Below are 18,281 nucleotides of genomic sequence, written 5' to 3'. Positions count from 1 at the left end.
ACTCGTGGATTTATGACTTGAATGACATGGTTGGGTTAGTAAATTTATGAATTAGAATTAAGTATTGCTTTGTTCTTTACTATCGTACATATAATGTGGACCCATCAGATGCAATTAACCTCGGCCTAATCCGTCACTGTCGTAAAATTCCCTCTTTATCTGTATATGTTATTCAGCGCGTATTAAAACAGAGTGAGTGCCTCTGTCCAAAACTCATCCATTCAGCAGCATACAAATGAAAGAAAACAGCAAAATACATTTATATAGCAGGGCATCTTTGTACGGGGAAGGAAGCTATTCTCTATGGTGTTATTACACATTATTGCAGCAGCAATTTTAGTTGATGATGGTGAAGTAGGCGGTGTGTATGTCACCTTAAATCGTGTAAATTTGTGCTAGTGAGACAAGCAGAACCGAAAAAATTCTGCTAGATTTTCGAAAATAGTTAATTTTAATGTCTACACGTCGTCGAATTGCGTCGTATTAGCGTATATGTGATTGGTATTCCGGAGTTGAGAATTTTTTGCTGGACAAGATGGATCCTTCTTCGATAATCGTGCTCGATTCCTCAGACGAAGAGGTAGGTTAGATAGCAAAATGCGATTGGGGGGAAAAAGAATAAATTTCTGTGGGTTTGCATGATCGCGCTTAAACTTCTTCTCGGCTTGCTTTGATGCTGCTGCTGCTGCTGCAGGCGAACGCCAGTGTCATTTTTGGTGGGTGCGTGCGGAGCAAAGTGAGAGCAATGGAAATGTCAGACTTGGAGCTGCGGCTACAGCTAATATTAATGGTTGTTTTCGTTTTTCATTTGGGCAATGTGATCTATCGGGCTAAAACTACAATCTATCAATGAATAGAGGCTCGAATGTGCACGTAAATCAACCGAATTATGTAAGAAAAGTATTACAACTTTAGTAATTGTGGGTTTGAAGGGTTGAGGGCGGGCGCAGGATTTCATTCAGCACATTCAGGAACATAATAGCTGGTGCTTGCTTGTTGATTGATGCGTTCACCTTATGAATTGTTTGTTTGCGAAACCACATAAGTCCATTGTTTACCAAACATTACAGTGATAAATGTTTACATATCGAATAAATTTTGCATGAGTTTTCAAAATGTGTGCATCGTTACTTAGGCTGTCTGTTGTTATTATTATGTTACTATAACACTTGAGTACACTGAAAATAATCCACACGTTTGATCCATATTCTTTTCAACGTGGATCTGTCGTGTCAAAGGTGAAGCAAGGTGAAATAACGTGTAAAACTTGTAATTATGTTAAGGTTTGACTATGGTTCGATAGCAAAGGCTTTTACATACAATTTCAACGTGTTTTACAATTGCGATATCTATCACTAGTAGAACTAGTTTGCCCAACCTGACAAGGACTTACATTTGCCATCCACGCGTGACATGTTTATTGACATGTATTTTTTTGGGAAACCGTGCGCCCGTTATGGGTGCCTGGTATTATAAAATCGAGAAATCGCTAATAAATTCTACAGCAAACTTTTCGAAAATTTGTAAATTAACGTGTTTTACATGTGAATTTCTATTGCCGATAGCGATTAGTTTTACGCCATCGATTGATGTGTTTTACAATTTGTGGAAATTCACATATGAAACACATTGATCGTGCTTGTAGAATGTTTTCAGTAGTAGCCGCGCTGTTGTATTTTGTACACACTGATGGAAAAAGTTCGCTTTTCATAATAACACAAGCTTAATGGTACTGGTGGTGCCATACTGCGCGACAACCGCAAAATTATAGATGAATTTTAATTTCACTTCATCATCGTTCTTCTGTCGATTCTTAAGAGGATCTTGCTTGCGCAGATTTTTTTATTCCCTTGAAAATTCCTAATTATAAATTCCAATATAACATGACTTCACATCGGGCATTACATTTCATCTCAACTTTTTTATCTTATGAGTTATGGATCGAATAACAAGATGTTATCTTAAACCTCTTTGACCGATTTTCCATCTAATTTACAGGCTTATTGTTTTAATCGATGTGACTCAGATCGACTCCATTTAGAAAATAGGGCCCTAACTATAGCATATGTACTAGACTTGTTCATATTTGAAAAAATGTCTGGAAATCTACCGGTCAAGCAATATTCTGAATTCTCATGCTAAGAACAATGTCTCGTCAAATTTCAGCTCATTTCATAAAGATTTCAATATGCTTCAAGTTAAAAATGTGTTTCTGAGCTTATATCAAGGTTTGAAAAATCAAAACTACTTGCTATTACCACTGTTTGAAAGCTAATTCTATTCTGTTAAAGTTTGTCGAACACACGAATAGGATCAAATTGATCAAGATTTGTTCTCCACAGTACCCTGATATCACAGTTTTTATATGGTACAAAAAACACACATTGACATTATTTTTTCAGGGCATAGTCAAAGGGAATAGAATATTGTAAAGCTATAAATTCATTAACCATTAACAGATTACATGTTACCAAAGGCTAACATTATTAAAAATGCCCAAAGATCGAACACTGCATCGCAACCTGATGATAGTTAAATCGCGCATGTCACATGTACCGACGAATGATTGAATTGAACACGTTAGCATTAACAACTACCGTAAAGCTAAACATTACATATACTTTGCAATTGGATTAAATGGACAAATTGATGTGAAGTTTTGCGAAAAAGTTACACGTATTCTCAGTGAGAATCGAACTCACGACTCCCTGATCTCTAGTTAGGGCGCGTTACCACTACGCTATGAGAGGACTCTTGAACGCAGAAGTTAACCTGAATTCGATTTCAGCTCAATAATCACGTCCTTTTTCGCAAAGTGCACCTCTTTCGAAAGAATTAGATGCCCATCCAAACACAACGCTTTCTATTCATATCCAATGTCTAGTCCGAGACCGCATTATTTTTTAGGTATGGAAATAGCACACTACACTATAGCCAGCAACTGTGCTGGCTGAGGTTTCTATTGTGTGGGCTTCCAATGGGTCGCGACGTTCTCAAACGACCGGTTACGGAACATGAGTCCGTTTTTCGATAAATACTTGTTTTTAATTATGAATCGTGGTTTTACGGCTAACCAGCCGAGTGGAAGTTTAACAACTACTGAAAAGCTAAACATTACATATACTTTGCAATTGGATTAAATGGACAAATTGATGTGAAGTTTTGCGAAAAAGTTACACGTCTTCTCAGTGAGAATCGAACTCACGACTCCCTGATCTCTAGTTAGGGCATCTTTGCCCAGTGCTAACGTGTTCATTTTTTATATTCCTCAAAGCTCACGATGGTGCTTTTTGCTCCCCACAGCGGATTTACATATGTGCTTCAGAATTCCCTCTTTTTTACAATTTATCTTCGCAAGATAACTTGTAACTTACAACGGGATTGATTTAAAAATATGCGTAGTTATCATGTCCTGGAAATTGAAAACCCGAAATTTTCATACAGGTATGTGTTTTAGAGAGAACACTTCCTAAAAATAGTGATTTTCAAGAACCTCGAAGCACAAACCTCAACCAAACTATGTTAAAACTTGCTCCAATCATAAAATCGTGTTCGACAAAAGTTCGTAGAATTTAGGTTGGTTTGACTTTATTAACGAGATTTTTAGCCCTGGGCTAGTTCATCTCGGGACCAACGGCTTTACTTCCCTTCCGAAGGAAGTCGTCACTATAACTTTTTACGTCATAAGTGACTATGTCGGGGATGGGATTCGATTCCAGGTCCTCGGCGTGAGAGGCGAGTGTTCTAACCACTACACCGTAGAATTTAATCAACTAGTGTGTAGAGGTATTTTCAATAATTTTTGGTAATTCATGCAGTGGTTATAATTTTTTGAAGCTTGAAATTAGCCCAAAAATACATAATTGATTTGAAGCACATCCAATTTTTCTCCAAATTGATTGAAATTTTGACCAGAAGTTCATTTCAATATGAAAAATCTAAATAATGGTTTACTGGCAGATTTCCCGACATTTTTGAAAATATAAATAGGTCTAATGTGTACCTATTCCAAATAGGGGAATTTACTTATTTTCGTCGTGTACGTGTATCGTGTAAGTCGAGTCTAGTACATAGGATACACACTCTAGTGGAATTAAATGGTATTTATTATCATGTACTTTTTCAGTTGATTGGGGAATTTCGGACTGGTGCAGGTGTATTCGTGATTTTTCGGTGTAATTTCGAATGGAGGTTCGACTCAATCAACCGGAATCTGCAACTCATTATTATATTCGTTCGGAGCTTCATCAACTTCTACAATACTATCCAAAATATCTTCATCCGTCATCAACTCGCAGGAAACGTTTTGATATATTGCGCAATACTCGTTGAAAGATTATGAGGCTTCAAAATCCAACGAGGCTTCTCCAGCTTTCTTGAAACAGTTTTCAATTCGAATGTACGAAGGTACGGTGCTGCCATCTGGGAAAAAATTGCTCGATGCGTGAAGCGTCGAAAATTTTATCCGGTAAGGTATAGGAAGCAACATTTCAAATGCTCACATAACATTAATTGCAATAGTTATTTAAAATCTTTTCAGTGTATGTTGATATACTTTTGATGGGCTACATTATAGGCATATAATTTTGAGTTTTATATTTTTTTCTCAATATTCTGCTGACTCTACAGTTGATCAATAGTCTAACACCGTACACTTAACAGAATTTAATTTAAAAGTGTTTTGAATTTTTTAGAAGCATTCAAAAATTGGCTTCCTATGCTTTGCCATGTAAAATAATCGGAGCTTCACGCATAGGGTCAACTGTGGCAATTACCTTCGTAGACGCGAATAGTTTGTGGTTTGACGCTGACGGCCCAGGCTCTCGATAAAATATTGATAGCGTCCAGAACTGTTATTTCAGAAACAGCCTACAATGATGAAATATCCATATAAATAAAAATGGAATGGTGTTTGTATGTCACGAAATGGCTTGAGAACGGATTATCGGATTTTGAAAAAACTCTTACATTTATGTACCTGAAGTGTTCCGACGTGTTTGTATGTACAAAAAGTACAGGATAATCACTGGCCGGTACGCTGATCATAAGTATGTACTGTGAAAAAGGATAGGACAAGGAACGGTCAGGGAATGATTCCTCTACCAAAATTCCTTGAGCTGTACGCTGCTGAGAAGCAGAGTTGATTTCATAAAGTCGGTAAAGGCCCAAACGCAATGATAGCGGAACGGCAACGGAATGCGGAACCGGTTCGCCAGCATGAATCACATCATCTCGACTGAGCTGTCAACGAATGAAAGTGAGCCAACTGAGTCGACTAGCATGTCATAGTTCGTCCTGGCGAACCGGTTCCGCTTTCCGTTGCCGTTCCGCTTTCATTGCGTTTGGGCCTTAACGCCTGCTGTACAAATCAGGAGCTGACACTTTTCTGTACGGAAAAATGTGCCACTCAATTATTCCGCAAGTAACACTTCGCTCATCTGGATCGGCTGTCAAAATTACTTTGGTAAAAAAGAGAAAATTTACTTCAGCGCATTACGTTTCAGGTGCATACTACGCATAAAAGTTTAAAAAACGAGAATGAACGGAACTGTCATTTTGCATGAGACGTTACAGGGCATTTTTCAATAGCCTACTTGATGGCGAGACGAAGTTTGCCGGGACCACTAGTTATTAATAATAAGAATACGAAGTGATCATGGATAAGTTAGTATTGTTACCGTTTCGTCTTCAATATCTTTCAAAGGACTAAGGTCATCCAAGCCTTCTTATTGCTTTCGTATTGCACTGGTAGGGATTTAATGTTCTTGAAAGATCTAAGTTGAAACAGCCCCGTTTCGTTGGTCTAGCGGCATTTGCATAGTCGCTTATTATACCAGGCAAAACATTTGACATCCAGTCACTAGTCATACCGGTGTCGACATTGGCACTTTCTCCGCACAGTTTTCAGAATGATATTTTTTGTCGTTGCAAAAACTTACTCAGCCATCCAGAGCTTCCCTTGGGGATGCCAAGCTCCTCAGCAAATACACATCCCTTCGCTCGAATGATGGATCCTGACAATGGAACGTGATTTTATCTGGCTTGATTCACGAATTCCTCCATAGATCGCTCCAGTGTATCACTCCCTACCAAACGCAGTCGCTTCTTTCCAAGGTTCTCAGATCCAGAAGATGCTTTTCACTGCCACTTGTCCTTGTTCCTATAAAGCGTTGAGACCGTGCTATACGGTAAGTCGAATGCCTTAGCCACGTATTTGACCTTCCGTCCGTAAATCTCCACCTGATCAATGATCCTTAATCGTTCTGCCACAGTCATCGTTCGTTTGTTGCTTTCAATAATCTCCATTTTATGTTGGGTTTCACGACTCGTACAGAATTTTCAACAGGCCGTTTGATTATTTGTGGGTAAATATGACATTTGATACAAGAGATAACTCAAAACATGAAAATCAATCTACACGGTTAAAAAATAAAATTCTGAAATGAATAAAAACTATACTAAATCCATATTTGGTCCATCCACCCCTTCAAATGCATATCAATACAATAATCATCCAAAGTATAAATGGGTTTTAATATTCATAAAGCTTATTTGGCTTATATTTTCACGCGGTCGTTTGTTTTGATTATCGTGAAAAAAGGCAAAAAGTGAAAAGTAAAACAAACAAATGTACAAAAACGAAATAAGATGATCATAATTTTATTTCGAGAACTCAATAATTTTTAACAATATGACAGAGTTTATTATATTGCTACTGGAATTCCAACGGAGATGTCGCTCTTGCTTACGTATCCGCGTATCCATCGAATTAAACATGCTCCTACTGGTCACGCTGGAATTATGTTCTCAGAAATTCTACCACATCACAGGAGGCGGTGCTGTTCTGCTTGCATAATGTTGGAATCCTTGATTTGTTATGTCTGCACCTACTGATGATCAGGCCAGCCATTTGCAGAAGGTGGAATTCGCTAGAAAAAGTCGGGGAATTCTATTGTATGCACAAAATATGGATATATATATTGAACTTACTAAACGATTTTCCTTCGCATCCGGTTCAGATTTTGATTAACACTTTTATCAGTTCCCTCCTGTCGTTAAGTCATCGGAGCACCTGTTTTTTCGCTTTTCCACAGAGGCATTTAACTTCCCGTTCCGGGAGGCAAAAATTACTTTTAACTTGCCCTTTTGAATTGAAGTCTTTAGGCCACGGACAAAATAGGAAACAGAAGTTTCGACACTTTTTAGGACAGACCAGAAAAAAAATGCACACGTCCTGACCAAAAACTGAAACTGTAAAACAATGAAGTCCCAAGTGTAACAATCACCAGCACAAATGCACGTGAAATAATTATTTCCGCAAATGCATGACATAGTATAAATTTGTATTCCATACAATGAATAAACACTAAAAATGAAAGAGAAATGATATAAAACACACTATTTAGTATTTTCCATTTTCTCCGTGTGTATTAGCAAACTGGTTAAGCAAATTGAAATTGAAAACCTGTTTTTTTCGTAAGCTGAATTGAATGGTAGCAAATTATACAAATTCTCCCGTCGAATGAAACTTATCGGACGTCAATTGATCATATCAATTGTTCAAGACAGACGGTACAAATCCCATCAGTGCATGAGATTTAAGGGTAGTCATGTGTTCAAATGTTCATTATAACTTAACTGTTGAGTCGATCAATACTATTTTTATGTCACGATGCAGCTCAAAGTAAGGGGTTTGCTACTGTATCTAAGTGTTCCTATTTCGGCTCACGGCAAACAGATTTTATGACAAACATACTGAAGAATGCATTATTTCGAATTTCGTTATTTATCGTGATACTTTTTTTATCCTCAAATTACCACTACAACAGCAATAAAGAAGGCTGTAGGTATATTATAATTATCAGCTTTGTTTTTTTTATGTAGGTGCGTTCTGAAAATTGCGCGTTAGAAGTAGCTTCCATTTCAACGAACTGCGAACGAAGCGTGAGGCAAAGTAATACGACCGACGCGAACGATGTCTGGCAGGTAACTGGCCATGATCAGAGTCTATGAATGGAGAGTTGCGCGAAGGCTGAAACCAAGTCTACCTATTGAACCGTCAAATCATCAACCTATTGAGCAACATAAACAAACACGTTTTGGGACGAGAAAAGTATTGTTATCGTGACGAAATAAAAAAAATGCTACGGTTTAACTTACGGTGTGATACGATGATGTAACAAAATAATTGCTCTTTAGAGCCTATAATTTGTGAATGAACCTCCGTCTTGTTACATGTAATGTAACGGTAATGTAAGTAATTTATCCTCCATCAGTGGAAATATATAACTCCGTTTACAAAATTTGATAGTTTGAAAACTATATATTAGTTATTCAACCCAGATTTAAGCTACAAATGCGGCTGTTTTCGGTCAATTCCCAGAGAGCAAACGGCTAAGAGAAATTCACTGTCTCAGTTGCTCGTCGCGCGGAAACCGAAAAAGATCAAAATTTTGAGTTCATGCTGTTTGTCGTATGTGTTGTTGCAATTCTCTATTAAACATTTCATTGTTATTACTTTATAATTACAAAACAAGAGATCAATTTCAATTTAATTCTTTGCGACTTTGTAAAAAAACAAACATTCGAATTGAGAGTGCATTTGAGTGAAGTCACTGGAAAGCGCGCACTGTAAAATAGGTGGCCAGAATAATTTATTGATTTGTGACTGGGGGGAACCTGTTGCCAGTTCTTTTTGCACAACTCTCCATTCATAGACTCTGGCCTTGATGACTTCTCAGGGGGTCCGCGAAGCAATTGTTAATAAGTGTCGTTTCTAATGAGAAATCTTTTACCTCGCTTTTTTGCAAGAGATCATTATTAGTAGAGTTATTATTAGAGAATTATTTACGGGATTGAAGAAATTCGCAATTCTTCACTGTTCCATCTCAAACAATCAACAGAATTTTTTTATGAGATTTTCGACAGACATCCAACAAGATTGTTTAGGAGTTTTTTTTTTTGCAAAATCTTGTTTCAACCTCCGAAGAGAAACGTTTCTTGAAAAAATTTTTTTTTAAATATTGAAAGCTGCTTCCAAAAAGAAAGCTTGATTGATTCCTTTACTATCTGAGGAACATTTCTTGGCAAGAACTTCGCGGATTCTGGTGAAACATTTGTAACATTCGACAAAAGTTGGCATTGAGTAAATTGAATACCAAGTGTGCATTGCATGGCAGTGTGGGAGGAAACTAAAATTTCTAAAAATTACCCTGAGCTCAAATCGCATATAGTCTGAAAATAATTCTGATAGAAATTGCATTGCTGCTACATTACAAGACTCATGTATAATCTCAATGTGACTGTTATGTGATTACAATTTCCAAAATGAATTTGAGCAAAATATTTTTAAATTCCTGTAAAGATTCTTAGTGGACCATGTGAACACCAGTTGATATTGGAAGAATTCTTGCATTATCTGTGATGAATTACTGACGACACATTTGGGTGTGTCTGCCAAGGATATCTGTTGTTTCATAATTTTTCGTTTCGATACCATCCACTTTCAGGGGTCCGCGGAATGTTGGTTAAACTTCTAAGGGGAGTAGTTTCAAAAAGGCTGAGCACCACTGCTTTATGACTTTTTATTCGCCTTTTATCATATAGCTTATTAGTGTGCATGTGTTTGTGTGTGTAAAATCTAAGCTAAGTATTAATAAGGTCAATTTGATTTGTAAATTGAAAGTTATGGGGATTCTTTCCTTCTGTGATCCATCATGGCCATCCTTAAGTATAGGCTTACCAGATGAAAATTGTGAAAAGGACGACATTTCGCGTGACTGGCTTTGAAAAAGGAGGACATCGATTTTTTCCACACGTTCACGTTTACGTTCTTGTGACTGGTGGCTATAGAATATGTTTCATAAAATATTGTCCTAGGATTGAAATCATGGCCTTATGTTAAGTGAGCTGACGCAGATGCCATTGGTTCTTCTCCAACATCCCGAATGTCAGCAACCCGCAATCTGATTTTCAGCACATTAAACTCAATATCCCAAAATTGACCACACCACAAATAATATTCATTATTCCTAATTCTTACGGCTTGGATCTTGAACAGGGTTTACTTAAGACAGAAATGTTTGAATATTTGAACAAATAGAGTAGGAAGTTATATGAATGGATTTCGGATATTAACTTCGTTCGTTCTATAAAGGAGGACATGTCCTCCCAAGGGATACCATCTGGTAAGCCTAGCCTTAACCAACTTATTTGTACCAAATGTATCATGTACAAAACACATAAGGGGCGGTCTATTAATTACGTAAGACAATTTTCGGGGTTTTTCAACCCCCCCTCCCCCATGGTAAGTTTTTTTGTATGAAAATTAAAAATAAATTGTATGGCGCGTAAGAAATCGCAAATTTAAGCAATGTACACGTCGAAAAAATGTTAAAAACGTGATTCATTTTAAAACAATTTTAGAAGACAGGTCGTGATTCTTCTGAATTAATTTTCTCAAAACCGTATGGAAGTTACTTACGTCGATTTGAAAAAGTAATCGAGATTTGTTCCGGTTGTACGTGATGACAATGACTTTCCCCATACAAAATGAAACGAGAAAACTTCTGCTGATCAACTGTGGACAAGAGTAAAGCAGCTAATCCATTGAAATTCTATAAAAATACTTTTCAATGCTGACCCAAATATTTATCATATGAGTAAGGTCCCTTGATTTTTGGAGATGTCCGGTCTACTTTTATAAATCGTTTTTGCTCCACATCGCTCATTAGATTCTAGATCATATTCTGAGTGTCCTCTACAAATATGAGCTCATTTGGATGAAAACAAAGATTGCAAAAGCCCTTAAAAGTTAGTAGGTATGGGAATTACTATGGAATATGCAAGCAATTCATTCATTTGTTCATAGTGTTTGCCCACGTACTTTTAAAGGTTAGAGCAACGTTGAAATTATTAGATGCATTCGTTAGCTTTCATATTGCCAAAGACCATTTTCAAAACGAAATGACCGATTGAATGAATTACTTATTTGTCCCAAAGTAATCCCCATACAAACTTTGAAGGACTTGTGCAGTTATAGTTTTTATCTAAATGAGCTCAAATTGTAAGAGGAAACTTAGAGTTTGATCTGGAATCGAATAAGTGGTGTGAAGTGATAACGATTTTTGAACCACTCTATCAAGCAGGGTCCAAGTCTGAAGTCCGTCTCGGTACGCCATTATGAGTAACATTATAATACGCCATTAACGTACCTATTCCAGATGCAAAAAAAAAAAAACATAAGTGCCCGACATCATTCAGCCTACACTGAGAGCAGCATTGCAGTAAAAATACCATGTTGATGGTTTAAATTAAATACATCGCACCACTTTGATTTGTGCAGACTACGTTACACATTCATCTCAAACGGGATGTGTGGTCTTTTTTACCATGCCGACGATATTCGAAGCATCAGTTAAAACTACCATGCTACATGGTAATATTGAAAACGAATTATTGTCATTTTTTTTACCATGCGATGCGTTTAAAAAGACAGCTATCGATAGTAAAATTTGAATACTCTTTATATTTATTCCTATTTTTTTTAAATCAATATACCTATTCCATTACTAAAATCATAATCGTTTATTTAATAATAATGTCTATAATAATTTATTGTTCTTTAATCCATAAAAAAGCGAATCTTAGATATGAAGACGGCGGCGCTTGTAGTGGAGTCCTGTAATGAATTTAATGTCCGTATTTGCTTTCACCGATCTCTGATCCACTATTATGGCGGCTAATTCAACTTATGCTCCACATCGCTCGAGTTATCTGTTGAAAAAAAAAATGTGCCACGATTAATATTCCGTCAATTTACAAAAAGTAACAAATCGATGATTAGTAGAATACTCACCAAGAAACATAGTATAAATTAATCTTAATTATAATTTGGATAACTTAATTGGGGCCTTGAAATTGAATGGTATCATCTGCAACATGAAAAGAAGTTGTTGAGCGAATTGTTTGTTTTGTATATTAAATTTCAATATTTCTTACCAACTCGAGATCAACAGCAACATGGGTACAATATTATGAAAAATAAACAAAACTTTATTCAATATTACCCCCAAAACACTGAAAAAAATACTTTTTCTGTCCACACTTGTGTTAACTTTTCACAAGCTGACAGAGAAAAACAGCCATGTTGATGGGGGCATTATTACTACGCTTTTGTTGTTCAAATTACCATGCACATGGTAAAAATGATAACATTGCTCATTAAAAAATTACGGAATCTTGTGTTTATCTCCAATACATGACAATAGTGCACTTGACTGCACATGGTAGTAAATTTTATCCATTGCTGGCATAGTAATTTCAACAACATTTCAGTAATTATAAAGACAAAACACATTAAATTTCAACATAATTCTGAATAGTAATTTTAAGAACCATGAAGTGGTTGTAGTTACTCCAACATTAATTTTCAGTGTACGCAATGCAATTTTTGGTAGATAGAACATTAATATAACCATAAATTTTACTATTATTCTATTTTAGTCTGGAGAACCGAAGCGTCGTAAGGTGCTCCCTCCAAACCCCGGCAGGACTTAATGGTGGTGCCCATACGTTGAACAAGAATCCCGAACCTAACAAAATCCGGCGCATCAAGCCAATAACCATTGCCACCAATCTCAGCAAGGAAGCGGAAAATAACAATCGGACACCGGTCAATGAAAACTTTGCCGTTATCAGCTTCTCCGATGAATGGGAAAAGGATCACCTGAAGTACCAACAGATAATAAAGGAACATGAACAGCAAAGACAACGGATGCAGGTCAAGAAAAAATCGCCAGTTTCTGCACTTGCGGAAGAAGAACACAACTATCGGAAAAACAGCAACACCAGGAAGCAGCAGTACCGCAGATTCACACTCCACTAGTCGATCTTCCGAAAAAAGAGAGAAGCGAAGTAGCAATGTGGATAAAAATCCTATTGGTAAAGAGTTTGCGGAACTGCTAGAAGCGTGTAGGAAAGCAGATTCATCCAAAGAGATGGAATTGCTGATTCAGAAGAAACTAATCAAGTACTACGAATGCGTCCCATCCAGATTATATTCAATTCCAAGAGCTCAAGAAAACGCTAGCTTCAGTCACACAGGACGTTAATGAGCATCCTGAGTTGGTATATCTAAAGCTGGCTAGCATCGTGGAAGAGTTAAATATCCGTCGAAAGTCCAGAAATTCGGTAATGACTAACGAAACGTGACCACCACTGGAAGTGAAAAGAAGGACAATCAGATAAGAAGATTGAACCGCGCCCTATACATACTGAAGAAGCGAATAGCCAAGTTGGAAGAGATGGAGTGGATTTTGACGAGGGTATAAATTCTCGTACATGATGGAGGAACGTTACAAGAAGCGAGCCTTTGAAATTTACGAGAAGATCTGTGATATAACTGAGAGAAAGCAAACACGCACATCGTATCACGCGGAAGCCGATTAAATTCGATGGAACACACTATACTGAGTTTAACCGGACAATTCAGACGTTCGTCAACAGGACGAACACCTTTCCGGATTTTTTCGACGTGCTGAAATGCTTGCAGCACTGTAACACACAGTACGGGTACAGGATGCGGCGGGAAGAAATGACAAAGATTGCCCAGGATGCGTTCATCAAGATTGGCAAGCTGCTACAAAAACGACGCAAGACTGATCTGTACGAGATGGTGTCTTACTACAGTGGAACGGACAAGGACCCGGCAGTGGTAGACAAGGGATTGCATGAGAAACTGGAGGAGAATAAGAAGCACTATGGGAAAATCGGAGACATTATCGACAAGTAAGTGATGAGTAGCTTATTCTTGCTAAAATAACTATTTATAACAAATGTTAAAATCTGGCATGCTCGAAAGCTCTTGACGAGTATGTAAAGAAACTGCATTCGATTGGTCCACTCAGTACTTACAGTTTAAACTTCTTAGGCAGCGTCCATTTATTACGTAACGCTAAAATTGAAAATTTTCGACCCCTTCCTTCCCCTCCGTAACGCTTTTTGTATGAAATTTTTTAAATTTTTGTATGAGCCGTAACACTTGAGCCTACTTTCCCCTCCCCCTAGAGCGTTACGTAATTTGTGGATGGAGCCTTATGAGAAGTCCTCGATTTTTGAAAATTCTTGTAAGACTGCTATAACTCAGACATTTCTTCGACGTTTCCTCCATAATAACTAGAGACAATGGAAATTTGCGATAAAATTTTTGAAATTTCGCGTTTGACCAAGGCGATCAAACCAACATATCGCGGCTTTGTTTCGGTCCCATAGATTTGACTATATTTTACATAAAATAACATGTTTGTTGTTAAAATGTGATGATAATTTTTATATCACATTTGCCATTCTAAATTGGAAACAAAACAAGTAAGTTAGAAAGACGCCCAACTTAAACTAAACGATAAAAACATTTTTGATGGAACCTGGGCTCTAAAATGAATAAACCATTTTCATGAGTCAAAATCTGGAATCACTGCGATTCTGCGAAATTCTCAAAATTTAACTTATTTCGCGGCGTTTCACGTTTTTTTTTCTGAATTTCGCGGCGAAGGCCAAATTTCGCGGCATCCGCGAAATCGTGAATTTCCATTGTTCCTAATAATAACATGTATTTGTTTGCCCTTTTGGAGGAAGGGAATTCCGACTATCTTCTTCTTCTTCTTGGTATTACACTGGAACAGAACCTGCTTCTCAGCGTAGTGTTCTCATGAGCACTTCCACAGTTATTAACTGAGAGCTTTCTTTGTCAAAGTTGCCATTTTCGCATTCGTATATTGTGTGGCAGGTACGATGATATGATACTCTATGCCCAGGGAAGTCAAGGAAATTTCCATTACGAAAAGATCCTGACCGACCGGGATTCGAACCCAGACACCTTCAGCATATCTTTGCTTTGTAGCCGCGGACTCGTAACTACTCGGGTAAGGAATTACGACTATACCTAGCTTAAATGTGTGCATACGATGGATTTCTTCCAAGTCGAGTCTAGTACACGACACTGAAGGATACAAACTCTAGTGGAATTGAATGGTATAGTACTAAATTTTCATTTATTTAAAGATATTGCACTTATTGCTGTTTGTGTGTTGAAAAGCTAATCCAGACATACAATTTTATTTTTGCAAACTTAGCTCCTATGTTTATTGTTTCCAAAAACATGTTACAGACCCATGAGTCTCTGAAATGACCATCGACTCATGAAATATAAATGCTTTGTGAAGCTGCTTGAAGGAACCATCGTACCCTAATTCAGCGCATTTGGTCCAAAAATTGTCAAAATTTATGAAAATTTTCCCAGCTGCCTGTTATCAATAATTTCCAGTTTCTTAGAAAGTTTTAAAATGCGCGGAATTAGGGTCTTAGATGCGCTGAATTACGACGGTAATCATGAAATTTTGTATTTAGTATGGTTCCATGAGTCGATATCGAGTCATGGAATACCGACTCATGTGGGTTTTTACTGTATTGTGAAGAGATCGTCGAAGAAATTCCTGAGTTATTGCAATTTTAGTAAGCCAAGAATTGTCAAAAATCGAGGGGTCTTCAAAAACGGTTTCAACTATAAGTAGTAGTATTTTGAAAACTCAATTGTAAATAGTGGGTCAATCTCAGCAAGAATTCAGGTTGTAAAAAGATGCCCATTGATTTATGTTCATTTTATATTACAGATTCGCCAGGGTGCAAGACAACGATACGGACGAGGAAGGTGAGCCTAGCCATAGTTTCAAAGCCATCTAGTAGCAAGGCAGAGACGGTCGTTAGTAGTAAGGATACAACAGGTGATTCCAAGAAAGCAACGTTCCTGCATCATCTTCTACGATAAGTCAGTTTGATACGTCCTCCGAAGACCCTCCAGTGGTGGTCGATCGATCTAGTTCTACTGCTGAAACCACAGAAAAAGAAAACGGAAACGAGCAGTGTGGATAGTAAAGTCCAATGCCGAAGAAAAGTGGAGGTGACGATCTTGCTGCTAAAACTCCTGCTGGGGAAGCTTTAGAGGACGACGTCGATGACGACGATGATGAGGAAGAAGACGAAGAAGATGAGATGTTGATCAAAGAGAACGTGAAGCCCGATACATTCGATGATATTGATATATCAGACGACGAGGAACTGAATGTGCCTGCGTCTTAGCATATAACGTTGGCTACCAGTTGGTAAGGCACGGATTATTGTAAATATGCGTCCGGAATCTGGACACACACACACAAGTCGCTTTAACGAGTAAGATATTTATAAGATACGTTTATATAGTTTCTTATCATTCATGCGGATAAACTGGTAGCATAGTCGAAAGCTATTTTGATTTCAACCCGCGATTTTAATCGAAACATACTAGTTGTCATACCCACAGCTAAATTTAGGCTATATTTGTACAATAATTTCGATCTCCAAAGTTTCCAACGCAATCAACAAAAGGGTAATTATGTGTCATCATCGTCGTATCTGTTGTTGCATTGTTTTACGTTGGTAATTGACCGTTTCGATCTAGCAATATGTTTCTAAGAAATCATTGAGCCAAGCTAATCAATCACCACAAACGGATTAATGTAAAAAACAAATCACAAGTCAAATGTACATAGTGAAGTCAATAAACTGCTAATATTTTGCATAAAATACTTAATTTTTATTCAATCGCGCCGAATAATTTATTTTTCATGCTTAGTGTCATAAAGGCGTATCTACAGTGATCGATTTCTCTAATCCGTTTTGACACTCAACACGAGATTCGTTATCTTAACCCTCTTTTTCCCATGATATAGCTCCAGAGCTTCATTGATTTTTGATGAATACTATGCAATAGTTACAAGAATGTGATTTAATACTCATCAGATTAATCCAAAAGTCGACTAACTGTTTCAAAAGGAAAACTATTTGTACGCTTCGTGGCCGTGCGGTTAATGTTACCAAGCATTTAAGGACTTTTCATTTTATAAAGTGGACACCTTGTTTATGGTGTATCTTTTTTATTTATTGATAAAATCGTAATCGGTTTTCTGTGCATGGTTCAATTACAATACTATGAAAATATAAAAACTTACAAAATGCTTTTGGTTGAAGAACTGAATAGTTTTTCCAAAGCTCCTAAGAAAAACTGTTCGTCAAAGTTAAGCATTATTTTTCGTATAACAAAAATCTTCATTATTATGAACAAATTGTATGATGGTATCCTTTACTATTCTACTGAAGGTAGAGCTTCAACAAATCAATAATATTCTACCATTATCTGACACTAGGTCACTTTAGTGGTTTATTCTTTATTCATAGGTACAATTTTTACTCGTTATGGTCGTTTTATTGAAAAATCCCATACTTTTAAAATTATGTACGCATATTTATCGATCTACAACGAATTTTAAGCGTTTTTCTCTGAATATTTTGATAGATAATCCCAGAATAACAAATTATGAATATAATACATGGAAAATTAATTCGATTTCATTGAAAAAGTGTTCCCAATTTTGATGATTGTCATTGTGCTTTGAAAGTTTTTCTCAAAATAAAACATTTGTATTTTTTTTTTTTTTTTTTTTTTTTTTTTTTTTTTTTTTTTTTTTTTTTTTTTTTTGTTTTTCTTTTTTGCATTAAATGTGACGTTGGGACTAAATAAACAACTCTATGAAAGCGTAGGTTATTTTTCATATTTATACTATATTAGTACTTCCGTCGAGACGCACTTTACATCTTAAAATTCTAATCATATCAGTTCCATTTAAATTCAAAATATTTTTCTCTAAAAAAATTGATTAAAAATGATTCTATGATATATGGAAAACTGTTCCTCCAAAAATAACTTGATATTTTTCAGCAGGCTTCTGATTGAAGATGCTTTGGAAAATCAAGCGTTTTTTGAAAATAAAAAATATAGATTGTCGAATTTTCCAACCAATTTCTAATAATCTTCGATGTTGATAACCTCCAAAAACCGACCGTTCTAAACGTTGTGCCTTATTAGTGTGAAATTTAATTGTTTTGTTGGCTTTTAAATTATCACAACAGTATACAATATTAGTTGAACGATGTACAAAAAACCGATTGCGATTTCATTTATAAATTAAAAAGATATAGCATGTACAAGGTGTCCACTTTATAAAATGAACAGTCCTTACTCACATTCAAGGAAGCAAAAATTAGTAAAATGAGATTTGGGGGGCGAAAAAACCAGAAAGTGGACGAAAATGAAATAAACTAAAAACAAAGATATTTAACTTTTAGGGAAATTAATACAGTCAACTCTCCATAACTCAGTTATCAGCCAGACATCGCACGCGTCGGACGCT

General features: G+C 36.6%; 1 protein-coding gene and 1 long non-coding RNA gene across 2 annotated transcripts; both read left to right on the top strand.

Annotated features, from left to right (window-relative positions):
• The first annotated feature begins 247 nt into the window (after positions 1–247).
• On the top strand, positions 248–12,776 carry LOC110677184. The gene is made up of 2 exons (XR_002501002.1): positions 248–580; positions 12,505–12,776. It is a non-coding gene; the product is annotated as an uncharacterized LOC110677184 (long non-coding RNA).
• Positions 12,777–13,410: 634 nt separating this feature from the next.
• Positions 13,411–15,905, top strand: LOC110677183 (death domain-associated protein 6-like). The gene is made up of 2 exons (XM_021848058.1): positions 13,411–13,788; positions 15,669–15,905. The coding sequence occupies exons 1-2, from the start codon at positions 13,580–13,582 to the stop codon at positions 15,736–15,738; spliced, it is 279 nt and encodes a 92-aa protein (XP_021703750.1). The 5' UTR covers positions 13,411–13,579; the 3' UTR covers positions 15,739–15,905.
• The last annotated feature ends 2,376 nt before the right edge of the window (positions 15,906–18,281 follow it).

This window comes from Aedes aegypti, chromosome 2 (assembly GCF_002204515.2).
Source record: "Aedes aegypti strain LVP_AGWG chromosome 2, AaegL5.0 Primary Assembly, whole genome shotgun sequence".
Classification (NCBI taxonomy): Eukaryota; Metazoa; Arthropoda; class Insecta; order Diptera; family Culicidae; genus Aedes; species Aedes aegypti.
Note: the sequence above shows the minus strand (reverse complement) of the source record. Positions and strands in the feature narration are given on the sequence as shown.

What these genes read in the sequence shown, in the direction of transcription:
- LOC110677183 (XM_021848058.1), top strand. Translation starts at nt 13,580, where the DNA reads ATGCGGCGGGAAGAAATGACAAAGATTGCCCAGGATGCGTTCATCAAG. An exon ending in ATCGGAGACATTATCGACAA is followed by an intron (nt 13,789 to 15,668) that starts GTAAGTGATGAG and finishes TTTATATTACAG; the next exon opens with ATTCGCCAGGGTGCAAGACA.